General features: G+C 36.5%; 1 protein-coding gene across 11 annotated transcripts in view; it reads left to right on the top strand.

Moving 5' to 3' along the window:
- The window catches only part of DCAF6 (DDB1 and CUL4 associated factor 6), a 143,343-nt gene that overhangs the window by 51,259 nt on the left and 75,259 nt on the right, over positions 1-16,825 (top strand). For 10 of the 11 annotated variants that reach the window (XM_039480647.2, XM_039480645.2, XM_039480644.2 and 7 more), the window contains exons 5-7: positions 3,145-3,258; positions 7,170-7,305; positions 9,762-9,976. In XM_039480647.2, coding sequence (XP_039336581.2) covers positions 3,148-3,258; positions 7,170-7,305; positions 9,762-9,976 — 462 coding nt within the window. In that variant the 5' untranslated portion in view covers positions 3,145-3,147. The remainder of the gene's footprint in view (positions 1-3,144; positions 3,259-7,169; positions 7,306-9,761; positions 9,977-16,825) is intronic. The other variant, XM_074389836.1, reaches the window with a different exon arrangement.

Here is a 16,825-nt window from a genome sequence, read left to right as displayed (position 1 = left end):
GTGCAGGGGAAAACTCCCATTTTAAAAACCATCAGATCGTCTGAGTGTGGTGACTCATGCCTGTAATTTCAGCCCTTTGGGAGGCCAAGGAGGGCGGATCACTAGGTCAGGAGTTCGAGACTAGCCTGAGCAACATGGTGAAACCCTGTCTCTACTAAAAATACAAAAAAATTAGCTGAGCATTGTGGCTTGTGCCTGTAAACCCAGTTACTCAAGTGGCTGAGACAGGAGAATCACTTGAACCTGCAAGGTGGAGGTTGTGTTGAGCCGAGATTGCACCACTGCACTCCAGCCTGGTGACAGAGCAAGACTCTGTCTCAAAAAAACAAAAAAAAAATCAGATCTTGTGAGACGTATTCACCATCACGAGAAAAGCATGGGAAAGACCTGCCCCTGTGACTCAGTTACCACCCACCGGGTCCCTGCCAAAACACGTGGCAATTCAAGATAAGATTTGGGTGGGGACACAGCCAACCATGTCATATATATATTATATATATGTATATATAATATTGTGTGTGTGTGTGTGTGTGTGCGTGTGTGTGTGGGGGGTTTAAAGTAACACATTTATTATCTGACTGTTCTGGAAGTCAGAAGTCTGAAATAAGGTGTACTGGGCTAGAATCAAAGTGTTGGCAGGTCTGTGTTCCTTCTGGTCTTGACATTTCCAACTTCAAAAGGCTACTTGCATTCCTTGGAGCAAGTCACCTTTCTCCATCTTCAAACACAGCAACATAGCATCTTCAGATCTCTTTATTTTTCTCTTTGACTTCTTTCATCTTGTCTCCTTCTCTGACTCTCACTCTCCTACCTTGTTTTGCTCAGTAAGACCCTTGTAATTGTATTGGACCTGTGTGGATAATTTAGGATAATCTCTTTATGTCACAATCCTTAATTCATCACATCTACAAAATCCCTTTTGCAATCTAAGGTAAAGTATTGGTAGGTTCTAACAGGTAGGATGTGGGTATCTTTGGGCTACCATTATTCTGGTTACGATGATAATAGTAAACCTTTTAAGACAAAGGTTTTCCAAGTAAATTTTTAAAAAGTATAAAACACCTACCGAAAAGTGGTGGCATCATATATGTGTGGAACTTGGTTAATTTTCTTTCTTTTTTTTTTTTTTTTTTTTGAGACGGAGTTTCGCTCTTGTTACCCAGGCTGGAGTGCAATGGCGTGATCTCGGCTCACCACAACCTCCGCCTCCTGGGTTCAGGCAATTCTCCTGCCTCAGCCTCCCGAGTAGCTGGGATTACAGGCACGCGCCGCCATGCCCAGCTAATTTTTTGCACCTTTAGTAGAGACAGGGTTTCACCATGCTGACCAGGATGGTCTCGATCTCTTGACCTCGTGATCCACCCGCCTCAGCCTCCCAAAGTGCTGGGATTACAGGCTTGAGCCACCGCGCCCGGCTGAACTTGGTTAATTTTCACAAAATAAAATATATATGTACTCAACATCTAGAACAAGAAACAGCCCCCAATAGGTCCTTTTCTTCCCCCTCAAAGGGTTTACCACTTTCTAGTTTCTTAAGAGCACAGGTTAGTTTGGGCTTTTTAAAGATTTTTTGAAAATGAGAATCGTATTATGTGTTCTGTTTTATGTCTGACTTTTTTTCACACAGAAGGTTTGTGAGATTCATTTGTTTCTGGGAATAGTAATGATTTGTTCATTATCAGTGATGATTTAGTACTTTATTTTAGGAATAGATAACAATTTAATCCCAGTTTATTGTTGGATATTTGGGTTGTTTCAAGTATTTGGCTAATATAAATAGTGCTGCTATGAACATTCTAGTGCATGTTTTTACGTGCCCCGTGAAGGCATTTATTTTTAGTGGAATTGCTGGGTTACAGGAGAGGTATTATGATTAGCTTTAGTAGATACTGATACATAGTGTTCCGTTGTGATTTGTACCATTTTATACTCCCATCAGCAATGTGTGATTTTTCTGCTACTCCACATCCTCATCAACACTTGATATTATCAGTCTCTTTCATTTTGGTCATTCTGGTTGGTATAGCTGTCTATCTTTGTGGTGGTAATTTATATTTCCTTGATGACTGAGTTGGAATACCTTTCATATATCCAGTGTTTCAAACATAGGAACATTGGGTACAGAAAACCATGTATGGCAGAGGCACCAGGAACTGGTTTCACAGAAGACAGTTTTTCCATGGACCTGGAGCGGGAATGGTTTTGGGTTTGAAACTGTTCTACCTCAGATCACTAGGCATTAGCTTCTCATAAGGAGTGCACAACCTTGATCCCTTACAGAAACAGTTCACAATAGGGTCCACGGTCCTATGAGAATCTAATGCCATCGCTGATCCTACAGGAGGTGCAGCTTGTGTGGAAATGCTCACTCACCTTTCCACTCACCTGCTGGTTGCTACCTGCTTTGCTGCCCAGTTCCTAACAGGCCACGGTCTGATACTGGTCTTTGGGACATAGGAGAGAGGAACTTGCTGAGGTGGGATTTATAGAGACCCTCAGCTTACAATATTGTCATTGCCAAATTAGAAGCAGTTAAAGGCTTATCTAAAATATTGTATTATTATAGTAAAATAATATAGTTTTTATTATAGTAAAATACATATAAAGTTTGACATTTAAACTATTATTTTGAGAGTACTTTTTGTTGACATTTAAATATATTCATATTGTGTAACCATTGCCACAATTAAAATTTTTTGAGAGGTGAATTATCCACTTAAATCATTTCAGCAACCCACAGTTTTCTTAAACATTACCAGAGAAGAAAATTTGCTTACATATTTATAGTACAATTATAAATTCACATGGAGAAAACATAAAAACTAAGCTTTGAATAGTTTGAATAAGCTACCTAGGGGAGAATCATTCTTCCCTAGCTGTTAGAAGTTTCTAATTTTAAATACCTTTTTATCTGAAGTTAAGTTAATGCTAATCTTCAAAGTAATGAATCATACTAATTCAACAGTTACTTCTTATGTATTTCTATTTGTATTGTACCATTCTGAATCATAGTGTGGTAAGTCATGAATAATTAAAAAGCATGGTTTTTGTAATCTTAATCATTTTATGAAATAGTAGGACTGTTTTTCAGAGCCATCTGTTTAAATTCAGTATGATTATCCACACTTTTCTTTTCATCTTCAGATTATGACTGTACCCAATGACCCTTACACTTTTCTCTCTTGTGGTGAAGATGGAACTGTTAGGTGGTTTGATACACGCATCAAAACTAGCTGCACAAAAGAAGATTGTAAAGATGTAAGAATTAAATTTTTATACAAATGGTGCAGAAAAAGTTAAGGTTATGATTAAAATTGGACAGTAAGTTATGTGGATGGTAAGATTATGGGTGAATTTTTAAATTTTTGTTTTGCTAAAATATTAAATAGGCATACATTTTATAATCACAAGTTGAAAAATGTAAAATGTTAATACTGAAGTTGGGGAACTTATATTTTAATTGTATGTTTAAAATATATTTATGAAAATGTGCTTAATTGTTCAGTATATACATTCTGATATTATAAAAACCTGAAGAATTTATATCAATGTATCTCATTTACTCATGGAAACAACTTTGACTTACCAAAAAGCAGTTATAAAGGCCTGTGGTAGCTTATTGTCTTTTTTATCTTGTCTTTTAAACCAGTAATTATTGTATGTTACGTTTTTTTTTAAAAGAAATAATAAGATACCAGCCAGCCTCGGTGGCTGACACCTCTAATCCCAGCACTTTGGGATGCTGAGGCAGGTGGATCACGAGGTCAAGAGACTGAGACCATTCTGGCCAACATAGGGAAACCCCGTTTCAACAAAAAAGAATAAAATTAGTTGGCCATGGTGGCGTGCGCCTGTAGTCCCAGCTACTCGGGAGGCTGAGGCTGTAGAATCTGAGGCTGGAGAGTTGCTTGAACCTGGGAGGCGGAGGTTGCAGTGAGCTAAGATAGTGCCACTGCACTCCAGCCTGGAAACAGAGCAAGACTCCATCTCAATAATAATAATAATAATAAAATACCATGGTATCAACATGTTTGTTTAACAAATTTAGCCCACTACTGTAAAGATAATATCTCTAATATTAGCTTTTTATGCTTTAATAGTATTAAATTAAATTAATTAAGTTTTTTGAGACAAGGTCTCACTCTGTCATCTTAGGCCGGAGTGCAGTGGTGCAGTCCTAGCTCACTGCAGCCTCAATCTTCTAGGCTCAAGTAATCTTCCTGCTTTAGCCTCCCAAGTAGCTGGGACTATGGGTGTGTGCCACTATGCCCAGCTAATTTTTTTTTTTTTATTTGTAGTAGAGATGAGGTCTTGCCATGTTGCCCAGGGTGGTGGTCTCAAACTCCTGAGCTCAAGTGATCCTCCCGACTCAGCCTCCCAAAGTGCTGGGGTTACAGGCGTGAGCCACCGTGCTTGGCCTTCAATACTGTTTAAAACTGATAAAAGCCCTAAGAAATCATTCAGTCTTTTGACTCCAAACAAGTAATTCCAAGTGGTTTTTCCTGACATACATTAATTAGAGTATAGTAGCTTTTCCTTGGATCATTTTGAAGTAGTAAATAGAATAAGAAAGTACTATTTAAAATATATTTTTACTGAAAGTTACCAAAAAACAAAAAAAAAACAAAAAAAACCCCAGAATTACTAGTAATCAGGTTAAGTGCTTGCTAACTAAACCAGTTACCATGGTTAACATGCTCTATGATAAAAAGCTTATTTTATAAATTTGAAACAGAGAAGTAAAAGAAAACAAAAAGTAGAAATTAAAAAACTTAGGCCAAGTGCAGTGGCTTTCACCTGTAATCCCAGCACTTTGAGAGGCCAAGCTGGGTGGATCACAAGGTCAGGAGTTTTAGACTAGCCTGGTCAACATAGTGAAACCTCATCTCTACTAAAAATACAAAAAGTTAGCCAGGCGTGGTGGCAGGCGCCTATAATCCTGGCTACTTGGGAGGCTGAGGCAGGATAATTGCTTGATTCTGAGAGGCGGGGGTTGCAGTGAGCCGAGATCATGCCACTGCACTCAAGCCTGGGCGACAGTGCAAGACTCTGTCTCAGACAAAACAAAACTTTTAAACATACAGTTTAATTAGTTTTTTTTTTTTTGGTATGTATTTTGTATATATACATATATATGCAAATAGGGAAGCATTGAACTAAACTCAGAGGTAAGTTTAAATATCAGGTTATTGGAGGTATTTGATATACCTGTTCCTTAGAGTAAGTGGTGGGTACTATAAAGTGTTATTGCAAACTCTGTTGAACTATTTTAGTATTCAGTGTAGTAAGATTTGGTTGTGCTTTTCTGAACAAAACCCGATGAAAATAAGAAAACAAGTCTAAGAAGAAGTGAAAGTACTCTTTCCTTAATACAACTTTTCCTTTATGTATAAAAGTGGATAGAGGCATAAAGAAAAACTGGTACCTAGATTAATTCTTAATTACTAAAAACTTAGAATTATGAAAGGCATTTGGTTATTAAATTCTATGTAATGAGAGTAATGTTCTAAGATTAGTAATTAAATAAAGTATAAGGTTGAATTGACTTAAAAACATTATCGGGAAGAATGAAGAGTGAGAGTCATTATAGAAACAGTATAGAATCAATGGAGTGCCTTACGGATATATATTTGGGGTACTAGCTCTTACATTTTCTAATTCTTCTACAGAGCTAAGTAATGACATTATATTAGACCTGTCTTTTGCAGGGTTTGTGTTTATGTGTGTACTTTATTTTTGAGCCAGTTAAGGAGAAAGGTTTTTTAAGTAAAGTGTAAAATATAAACATTATTTAATTTTTTGTTAAAATTTAATAGCAGTGATTACAATTAAACTATTATGAATAAGCCTGAGCAACATAGTGAGATTTTATTTGTACAAAACTTTTTTAAAAAATTAGCCTGGCCGGGCGCGGTGGCTCAAGCCTGTAATCCCAGCACTTTGGGAGCCGAGGCGGGTGGATCACGAGGTCGATAGATCGAGACCATCCTGGTCAACATGGTGAAACCCCGTCTCTACTAAAGATACAAAAAATTAGCTGGGCATGGTGGCGCGTGCCTGTAATCCCAGCTACTCAGGAGGCTGAGACAGGAGAATTGCCTGAACCCAGGAGGCGGAGGTTGCGGTGAGCCGAGATCGCGCCATTGCACTCCAGCCTGGGTAACAAGAGCGAAACTCCATCTCAAAAAAAAAAAAAAAAAAAATTAGCCTGGTATGGTGGTGTGTACCTGTAGTCCAGCCATTTGGGAGGCTGAAACAGGAGGATCACTTGACCTCAAGAGTTTGAGGTTACAGTGAGCTGTGATCACACCACTGTAAGCCTGGGCAGCAGATGAGACATGTCACAAAAAAAATTAAAAAATGAATACTATATAAATAATCAATAGTTATCATAGTATGATAGATTTGTCATAGGTAGATTATAACCCCATCTTTACTGTCAAGTATACCAATAATAGCAGTCATTTCTAATGGTACTAATGACTTAGTGATATATAGGTAATTATGAATTTTTTACATTTCTAAAGATTTTTTTATGAGTATGGGAATATTTAACAGGCATTTCTGAGAAATAATTCAAATTGAATTATAACATTATATGAAATGTAGCTAGTTTTGAAAAAGTTAATTGTGGTTACATAAATATGAGTTTCTTGAATTATTACCAACTTTTTGCAGCTGGTGCTGATCTAGCATAATTACTCAGTGTTTTCAGTCTTATATTTGAAAGTAATTTTTTTTCCTTTTTAGAATGTATTTTTTGAATACTGATCATTTTAAAATTTGTATTTTAATTAAGTTTACTATTTCCATATATTTTTTCTTATTTTGATTGGATTATAAGGAAAGTATGAAGTATTGTAGTAGAAATAATCAATTTTGGATTTGCGTGGCAGACTATAAAGGAAAAGAGTATCTTCATTAGAAATATTGATTGAGTATATTTATTTTGATTTCAACATAGGCTGAATACAGTAGAAATAATTTGTAGAAATCTGAAAAAAATGAAAAGAAAGCTATATTGTCTTTCTGGTCATTGTCATTCTTGACTGAATTAGGAGTTCTGAGAATGGCAGTTTTCTTCTAATTACTAATGAGAAAATGTTTTAAATATAATTTAATCTTTGCTGTATAACTCTGTGTAATTGGCATTATGTTATCTTTTGTAGGATATTTTAATTAACTGTCGACGTGCTGCCACATCTGTAGCTATTTGCCCACCAATACCTTATTACCTTGCTGTTGGTTGTTCTGATAGCTCAGTACGAATATATGATCGGCGAATGCTGGGCACAAGAGCTACAGGTAAGAAGATAATATTGCCGGGCGCGGTGGCTCAAGCCTGTAATCCCAGCACTTTGGGGGGCCGAGGCGGGTGGATCACGAGGTCGAGCGATCGAGACCATCCTGGTCAACATGGTGAAACCCCGTCTCTACTAAAAATACAAAAAAAAAAAATTAGCTGGGCATGGTGGCTCGTGCCTGTAATCCCAGCTACTCAGGAGGCTGAGGCAGGAGAATTGCCTGAACCCAGGAGGCGGAGGTTGCGGTGAGCCGAGATCGCGCCATTGCACTCTAGCCTGGGTAACAAGAGCGAAACTCCGTCTCAAAAAAAAAAAAAAAAAGAAGATAATATTAGAGAAAATATAGGACTATCAGTACAGAGAGTAAATCTTTATGACATTTTCAATTTAAAAATTTTAGTTGGTTATAAAATTTCAGAGAATAATATTTGTTTAATATGAATTATTATAAAAAATAACATTTCACCATGCTTAGGACTCTTTGGGATGTTACTTTTGCAGTTTAACTTTAAAAAGTTGTAACATTTAGGCCGGGCGTGGTGGCTCAAGCCTGTAATCCCAGCACTTTGGGAGGCCAAGGCAGGTGGATCACGAGGTCAAGGGATCAAGACCATCCTGGTCAACATGGTGAAACCCTGTCTCTACTAAAAATACAAAAAATTAGCTGGACGTGGTGGCACGTGCCTGTAATCCCAGCTACTCAGGAGACTGAGGCAGGAGAATTGCCTGAACCCAGGAGGTGGAGGTTGTGGTGAGCCGAGATCGCGCCATTGCACTCCAACCTACGTAACAAGAGTGAAACTCCATCTCAAAAAAAAAAAGTTGTAACATTCGATGTATTAGTTTGACAGGACTGCCATAACAAATGACCACAAGCTGGATATCTTAAAGCAATAGAAATTTATTCTCTTACATTTTTGGAGGCTTAATGTCTGAAATCAGGATGTCTTATGATTGGTTTCTACTGGAAGTTCTGTTCCATGCTTGTCTCCTAGCTTGTGGTTGCTGCCAATCCTTGGCATCTCCTTGGTATAGATGAATCACTCCAATCTCTGCCTCTTTACGTGGCATTCTCCCTATGTGTGTCTGCATTCATATTTTCCTCTTAGGGCACTAGTCATATTGGATTTGGACCCACCCCTAATCTAGTTAGGATGAGGTGGGCCCTAATCTGGTATTACCTCATTGTAACTAATTACATTTGTAAAGGTCGCATTCTGAGGTTCTGTGTAGACATGAATTTTGAGGGGACATGAATTTTGGGAGGACTCTGCTATTTTTCAATCAAGAGAATAATGGTAAACACGGTACAGAGAAAATTTAGAATGGTGACTTGGGTATGTATTATGTGTAACATATATGTATTCCTGCTTACCTGAAAATGCTGTTAATAATGCTGCAGTACTGAATTTGAATCTAATATAAACCAGTGCTCTTTCCCTACTCAATGTAGGATCAAAGTACTTACAGGGTAACCAATTGGAAGTCAACTTCCATTCATTCACATTTTCTCAGTAAAGGAAGGCCAAGATTACACACACACACACATACACACATCAAATGCACAGTCATATATTCACGTATTTCATACTGTTAAAAATAAAGGTGGACTTGGGCAAAAACCAACAATGTCAGTGAAGATGGACAGATTATTGAGATGGGAATACCAGATGAGATCTTTCTTTTTAGAACTGCGATAGCTTTTATTTGTATTGCTACATTAAGTCACATATCTAATAATAATTGAGGAGTCCAGTCTATTTGGATATGTACATTTAGAGGAAACAGTAATATGAAATTATAGGCTTAATTATAATTGTTTCTCAACAGATGGACACAATTGACATTTTGAGCACAATATTGTGCAAGGTTATATAGCTTTGTGGGATTATTAGAATTTAGCATTTCTGGGCCCCCAGGGCACAAAGCACCAGATGTACTCCTCCGTGTCATGTTGCATTGAAGACTACCAGAATTAGTTAAAATTGGAATAGTGTTTTTACTCTGTCCTATGTAAGAGAGAAATTTCATGGCAATCAGAAATTTTTTATAAGAGTAGAAGTTATATCATCTTAAGGATATTGTAATACTAGTTTCTGTAGTATGCTAATGAGTATCAGCTTTTTGTAAAAATTTGTTATCTTTACAGGAGATGACTTTTGGAAGATAACTTTGTGTGACTATATTTATAAATCATAGTTTACTTGATTAACTCATTTGAACAAAGCATATGTAATCTGGAATTCTAGACAATCATGAATTTTTTTTTGTAGAGATGTTATCTTTAAACCGTATTTTTTGTTTTGTTACAAAATCTTACTACAGAGAAAGAACATGATGGCTTTTATTTATGTTGCTACATTAAGTCACATATGTAATAATTCAGATTAAGAGTTTTAAAAAATGTTTTTCTTTAAAACATTATTAATTTTAAATAACTTCTTGTTTCTTATTTAGGGAATTATGCAGGTCGAGGGACTACTGGAATGGTTGCCCGTTTTATTCCTTCCCATCTTAATAATAAGTCCTGCAGAGTGACATCTCTGTGTTACAGTGAAGATGGTCAAGAGATTCTCGTTAGTTACTCTTCAGATTACATATATCTTTTTGACCCGAAAGATGATACAGCACGAGAACTTAAAACTCCTTCTGCAGAAGAGAGAAGAGAAGAGGTAGGTTTATTCAAAACCATGTCCTTTATTGAATTCAGAAAATAATGCAGTGACTCCTGGGGCCTAAAGACCGAAAAAAAAATTAGCATTAATTTTCAAGGCATTTAGAGTTTAGAAAACAAAAAACATGAGACATACTTGAAAGAATAGAAGCTAGTGAATTATCAGTTATTACTAATTACAATTAGTAGTTACTAATTACTAATTGTAGTTAGTAATTAGTTACTACTAATTACTAATTACAAAAATGTTTTTTGTAATTTGTATTATAATTAGTAATAACTAATAATTTGTTAGCCTCTATCCTTAATAATGTATTAATAATTTACTAATTTATTATTGGTATTCTAAATACTATTTCTAAAGCCTTGTCCTTAGTAGTGAATTATTAGATAATAAGATTTAGTTGTGCTTTTCTAAACAAAACCCCCGTGAAACTAAGAAAACAGTCTGATAAGAAGTGAAAGTACTCTTTCCTTAATACAACTTTTCTTATCCCTAATAGTGAATTCTTAGAGATAAGGCTTTAGAAAAAAGCATTGCAAATTATTTTTTAAAAGAATATACTTGATAGCTAAATGTTTATCTTAATTTTATAGATGCACAGCAGCAGGAAGAAAGATCAGTTCTAACACTTGCAGAAAGGCAATTAAAATAATAGAACATATGATGATAAACTTCCAAGAGACTAAATGTTTATGTCCATGGATCAATAGAATTTTTATCTATTACCATTTACTCTTAGTATACAGACAGCAATCCTCTTCTCTCCCAGTTGTGCCTCTTCCACAGTTATGTGCTAGTGATATATAACATTATCCCTAGGTATATTTTACAAAATAAATTTGTGGGAAAAAAGTAAATTAAAGTAGTTGTATATATTGAAAAGTAGGTGAATGAATTGAATTACTTTCAAAAAATGACTATAATGAATTTATTATTTATAAAAGGGGAAAAGTAGAAATAATGTATCCTTGACAGTACATTGCTGTAAAAAAATGTTTAACCTGTTAAGCTTCCTTCCTTAATATATTTTTCACTGTGACTTTTTTGTTATAAGGTCCTAAGTTTATTCACTCTGCACCTTGGCTTGTAAATGTCTTCTGAAATTAACCATTGATTTTTATTTTCAGTGACTTTTTTGTATTGGCTTAATGCCTATTAATGAATACATTTTAAAGGTTAGTAATGAATAACAGTGATTTTGGAATTCCTATAAGATGCTAAACTCAATTCATTCCTCATAATTTCAGGTGTAGAAGGCTATAAAATTAATCAGGATTACTTTATAAATATACTTCGAGATTTTATCATAGCAGTGTGTTTATTTCAATTAGAAAATTGATGAAGAAGGGTATGTTGGCTGATATTATGATTTTTTAGTTTATTACTCTGGTTGAAAACATGAAATCTGCTCTGTCATTTTGTTACTGCTATGTAAATTTCCCCTTGAGATATATGGGTAAATAAAGTTACAGTCAAACTGTGATTGTTACATAATGAAAAAGTTGGAAGTCCGTAGACATTTTAAGTGGGCCAGCTAGTTTTGATATCATGCAATACTTAGCCAAAATATATTTATAGAATCAGAGTTAATGAGGCTGAGTCATGAACATTTGTTTTTTTCTTTTCTTTCTTTCTTTTTTTATTCCGGGAGCCTTTTCCTTGGTCTTGTTTGTTGCATTAACTAAATTAAGAAAAATAATGCTGAAAGTGGATTTAAATTACGCTTGTTAGCCGGACACAGTGGCTAATGCCTGTAACCCCAGCAGTTTGGGAGGCCAAGGTGGGTGGATCACTTGAGGTCAGGAGTTTGAGACCAGCCTGGCCAACATGGTGAAACCCCATCTCTACTAAAAATACAAAAATTAGTCGGGCATGGTGGCGGGCACCTGTAATCCCAGCTACTCGGGAGGTTGAGGCAGTAGAATCGCTTGAACCCAGGAGAAGGAGGTTGCAGTGAGCAGAGATCCTGCCATTGCACTCCAGCCTGGGTGACAAAAGCAAAACTCCGTTTCAAAAATTAAAAAAAATTATGTTCATTATAACAAACCAAGCAATTCAGAGGTATACATAGAAAAAATTAATAGTCTGTCTCATTTATAATTCTAACACATTTTCTTTTGGTGTTTTATACCAAAAATGTTGATGATAGTGTTCAGACAAACTCAACTCACCAAATATTTATTGGGTGCCTCCTATACACCAAGTCCTCTACTAAACTTTGGAAAATCAAGGATGACCAGACAAAGACATGACCTCTTGCCCAAGGAATTCACAGCTTAGTGGAAGTAGAGATATAAGTAAATAAATGTGTAAAACTTAATATAGAATTATGTATATAAGGATTATGTTCTATGTAAGTAGAACAAAGTAGGGAATAATTGATCTTGATTTGGAACATTTAGAAAGCCTGAGAAGGTTTTAAAGCATGAATAAAAGTTTATTGTATGATTTTTGCCTTAAATCATACAATTAAATCAATGTTTCCATAATATTTTTGTATTTTCTCTATTTGTTGAGGCCTTTCTATTTCCTTACCACCTCTAATAATTTCTCTTTTATTTTTTCCCCTTCTTTCTTTAGTTCATTCTTTTGTCTTACTCAATAATTTTGTACTTCCTGTTTTCCCTTATTTTTATATTCTTCTTCTTTTTTTTTTTTTTTTTTTTGAGATGGAGTTTCGCTCTTGTTACCCAGGCTGGAGTGCAATGGCGCGATCTCGGCTCACCGCAACCTCCGTCTCCTGGGCTCAGGCAATTCTCCTGCCTCAGCCTCCTGAGTAGCTGGGATTACAGGCATGTGCCACCATGCCCAGCTAATTTTTTGTATCTTTAGTAGAGACGGGGTTTCACCATGTTGACCAGGATGGTCTCGATCTCTCGACCTCGTGATCCACCCGCCTTGGCCTCCCAAAGTGCTGGGATTACAGGCTTGAGCCACCGTGCCCGGCCCTTCTTTTTTTCTATCATCTTTTCTTATTTTTGACAGTTTATCACCTGCCCCCCTCCATTATTGGGCTTCTTTGTTGAATTCATTCTCTCATTTTCTTCTGGTCCCCATAGCTTGTACCTAAAAATATATTCCAGGTCTGACTACTGCTTATCACCCTAGCTACATTACCACCCACATCCAAGCTATCAGCATCTCTGGCATGACCTGTCCCTCTTTATACTTTATTTGGGTGGTTTTCTAACCAGTCTTGCTGCTTTCATTTCTACAGCCCTGTAGCTACATAGCATACATAGTGATCCTTAGAAACCTAAATCAAATCATGCCACTCTTCTCATTAAGATTCCAAGTGGCTCCCTATCTCACCTAAAGCAAAACCGAAGTCCTTAATGGTAGCTTGAAGATCTTATATTATCTGGTCCTAATTATTACTTCTACTCTTCTCTTCTTTATTCTTCTTTAACCACATCTGCTTACTTAGTAACTCAGATAGGCCAAGCATTACTCTGTTTCAGGATTTTTGCATTTACTCTGCCTGAAATGCTCTTCCCTAGATACCTGGATTTTTTCTTCCCTGTGTATTTCAGGTCTTTGATTATGTAACCTTCTTGGTGAAACCCTACTTCACCATCCTATTTAAAATCACAGCCTTTAACTGATACTACCTATCCCCTTTTCTGCTTTATTTCTACATAGCAGTAACTTCCTTTGTATATTTTGCTTTTTTATTTCATGTATTGTTTGCTCCATTGGGCTTGTGACATTGGGATTTTTTTGTGTGTTTTGTGTGTTCTTTTCCAATACCTGTAATAATATACTGACATATAAAAAGTGCTCAAAAAAAGAAAAAAAATTGGTGTCTGAATGAATGTTATGCCATTTTCAGTATTTTTGACTAGGTTATTTCATGTACTCAGAAAGTCAAATTTGGGCTAGTTTTTAATTCGAAGATTTTATTCTAGAAATAATTGCTGAGGTTATAAAACCAGTTCTTTACCTAGGTAATATAAAAATTCCTCTCTCTTGAAACCATGAAGCAGGATTCTATTATATTGTTCTAAGTATAGTTCATATAAAGAGTGAAGCCCTCTCCTTTTGGGGATTAGTTGTTTGAAAATTTGGACAGCTGCCACACCAAGCTTCCTTTGTTCTGGTTATTCCCTGTCACACACTTATGTCTTCCTGTGTAGATTTTACTATTCTCAGTTGCCCTTAGCTGTACTTACACATAATATGGAATGTGTGGGGAATTTTTTTTTTCCTGTCTCCTTTGCTGAGGATGCAAAGTTTTTTTTCTATTTTTATTATGAGGTATGGTTTCCCGGATAAATAAAAAAATTCACAGTTGAGCATCACCAAGTTTTATCAAAACCTGCATAATTTTCAGGAAAAAAAATCAATGAATGCTGTTTTAAAATAAATAAATAAAAATAAAAAGAGTGTGCCAGGCGTGGTGGCTCAAACCTGTAATCCCAGCACTTTGGGAGGCCGAGGCGGGTGGATCACGAGGTCAAGAGATCGAGACCATCCTGGTCAACATGGTGAAACCCCGTTTCTACTAAAAATACAAAAAATTAGCTGGGCATGGTGGCGTGTGCCTGTAATCCCAGCTACTCAGGAGGCTGAGGCAGGAGAATTGCCTGAACCCAGGAGGCGGAGGTTGCGGTGAGCCGAGATTGCGCCATTGCACTCCAGCCTGGGTAACAAGAGCGAAACTCTGTCTCAAAAAAAAAAAAAAAAAAAGAGTGACTTACAGAGTGGGAGAAAATGTTTTGCAGATCATGTGTCTGGTTAGAATTTTGTATGTAGACTATATAAGAAACACTTAAAAACAACAATAGAAAGACAAATACCCAAATTTAAAAATTGGTAAAGGATTTGACTATATAGTGCTTTTTTTTCCCCCAGAGAAGACATATAATATAAATGGCAATAGTATGTAAGGAGATACTCAACATTATTAGCCCTCAGGGACATGTAAATCACAACCACAGTGAAGTATCACTTCATACCCACTAGGATGACTAAAATAAAGAAGACAGTAACAAGTGTTGACTAGCATGTGGAGAAATTGGAACCCTCAAAAATTAGAGTTATTAGATGACCCATACTTCCTTCCTAGATATATAGGCTTATCTTGGAGATATAGCAGGTTTGGTTATAGACCACTGCAATAAAGTGAATATTGCAGTAAAGCAAGTCACACACATTATTTGGTTTCCCAGTGCATGTAAAAGTTATGTTTATACTGTACTGTAGTCTATTATAATAAAGTATGCAATAGCATTATGTCTTAAAAATCAATGTATATACCTTAATTTAAAATTACTTCATTGCTAAAAAGTTCTAACTATCATCTGAGCCTCAGTAAGTTGTGTTCTTTTTGCTGGTGGAGGGGCTCTCGATACTGATCACTGCTGACTGATCAGAGAGGTGGTTGCTAAAGGTTGGGGCTGTGACAGTTTCTTGAAATAAGACATCAGTGAAGCTTGTTATGTAGATAGACTCTTTCTTTCATAAAAGATGGCTTTGTAGCTTGCAATACTGTTTGATAGCATCTTACCCACAATAGAACTTCTTTCCAAATTGGAGTCAGTCCTCAAACCCTGCTGCCACTTTATCAACTAAGTTTCTGTAGTATTCCATAATAGATCCTTTGCTGTCATTTCAACGATGTTCATAGCATCTTCACTAGGAGTTACTTCTATAGATGAGCAAAGAAAGCGGTTTCCGTCTCAAGAAACCACTTTCTTTGCTCATCCATAAGGAGCAACTCCTTATCTGTTCAAGTTTTATCATGAGAGTGCAACAGTTTAGTCACACCATCAGTCCCTGCTTATAATTCTAGTTCTGTTGTTTTCAGCTCATCTGCAGTGACTTTCTCTACTGAAGTCTTCTAACCCTCAAAGTCATCCATTAGGGTTGGAATTAACTTCTTCCAAACTCCTCTTAATGTTGTTATTTTAACCTCCCATGAATCACAAATGTTCTTAATAAGGCATCAAGAATGATGAATCCTTTCTAGGTTTTCAGTTGACTTTTATTTACTTATTATTTTTTTGAGACAGAATTTTGCTCTTGTTGCTTAGGCTGCAGTGCAATGGCACGATCTCAGCTCACCACAACCTCTGCCTCCCGGGTTCAAGCAGTTCTTCTGTCTCAGCCTCTCGAGTAGCTAGGATTACAAGCATGTGCCACTATGCCTGACTAATTTTGTATTTTTAGTAGAGATGGGGTTTCTCCATGTTGGTCAGGCTTGTCTTGAACTCCTGACTTCATGATCCGCCTACCTCGGCTTCCCAAAGTGCTGGGATTATGGGTGTGAGCTACTGCGCCTGGCCATTCAATTGACTTTTCACAGATCCGTGAGAGGAATGAGTATCTATGGCAACCATGGCCTTACAGAATGTATTTCTTAAATAAGACCTGAAAGTTGAAATTACTTTTTGATCCATAGGATGCAATAAAAGCGTTCATCTCCTTGTACATCTCCATCAGAGCCCTTGGATGACCAAGTGCATAGTCAATGCCCAGCAATATTTTGAAAGGAATCTTTTTTTCTGAGCAGTAAGTCTCAATAGTGGGCTTCAAATAGTCAGTAAAACATACTGTAAAGAGGTATGCTGTTACCCAGGCGTTGCTCTGTTCCATTTTTAGAGCAGAGTCAATTCTTAAGGGCCTTAGGATTTTCAGAATGGTAAATAAGCATTAGCTTCTACTTAATGTCACCACTGTGTAAGCCCCTAACAAGAGAACCAGCATGTCCTTTGAAGCTTTGAAGCCAGGCATTGACTTCTCGCTAGCTGTGAAAGTCCTAAGTGGCATCTGCTTCTAATAGAAGGCTATTTTATCTGCATTGGAAATCTGTTGTTTAGTGTAGCCACTTTGATCAATTAT

Source organism: Saimiri boliviensis, chromosome 19 (genome assembly GCF_048565385.1).
Source record: "Saimiri boliviensis isolate mSaiBol1 chromosome 19, mSaiBol1.pri, whole genome shotgun sequence".
NCBI classification, from domain to species: domain Eukaryota; kingdom Metazoa; phylum Chordata; class Mammalia; order Primates; family Cebidae; genus Saimiri; species Saimiri boliviensis.
The sequence above is the reverse complement of the archived record's forward strand: the minus strand, read 5'-3'. Positions and strand labels throughout refer to the sequence as shown.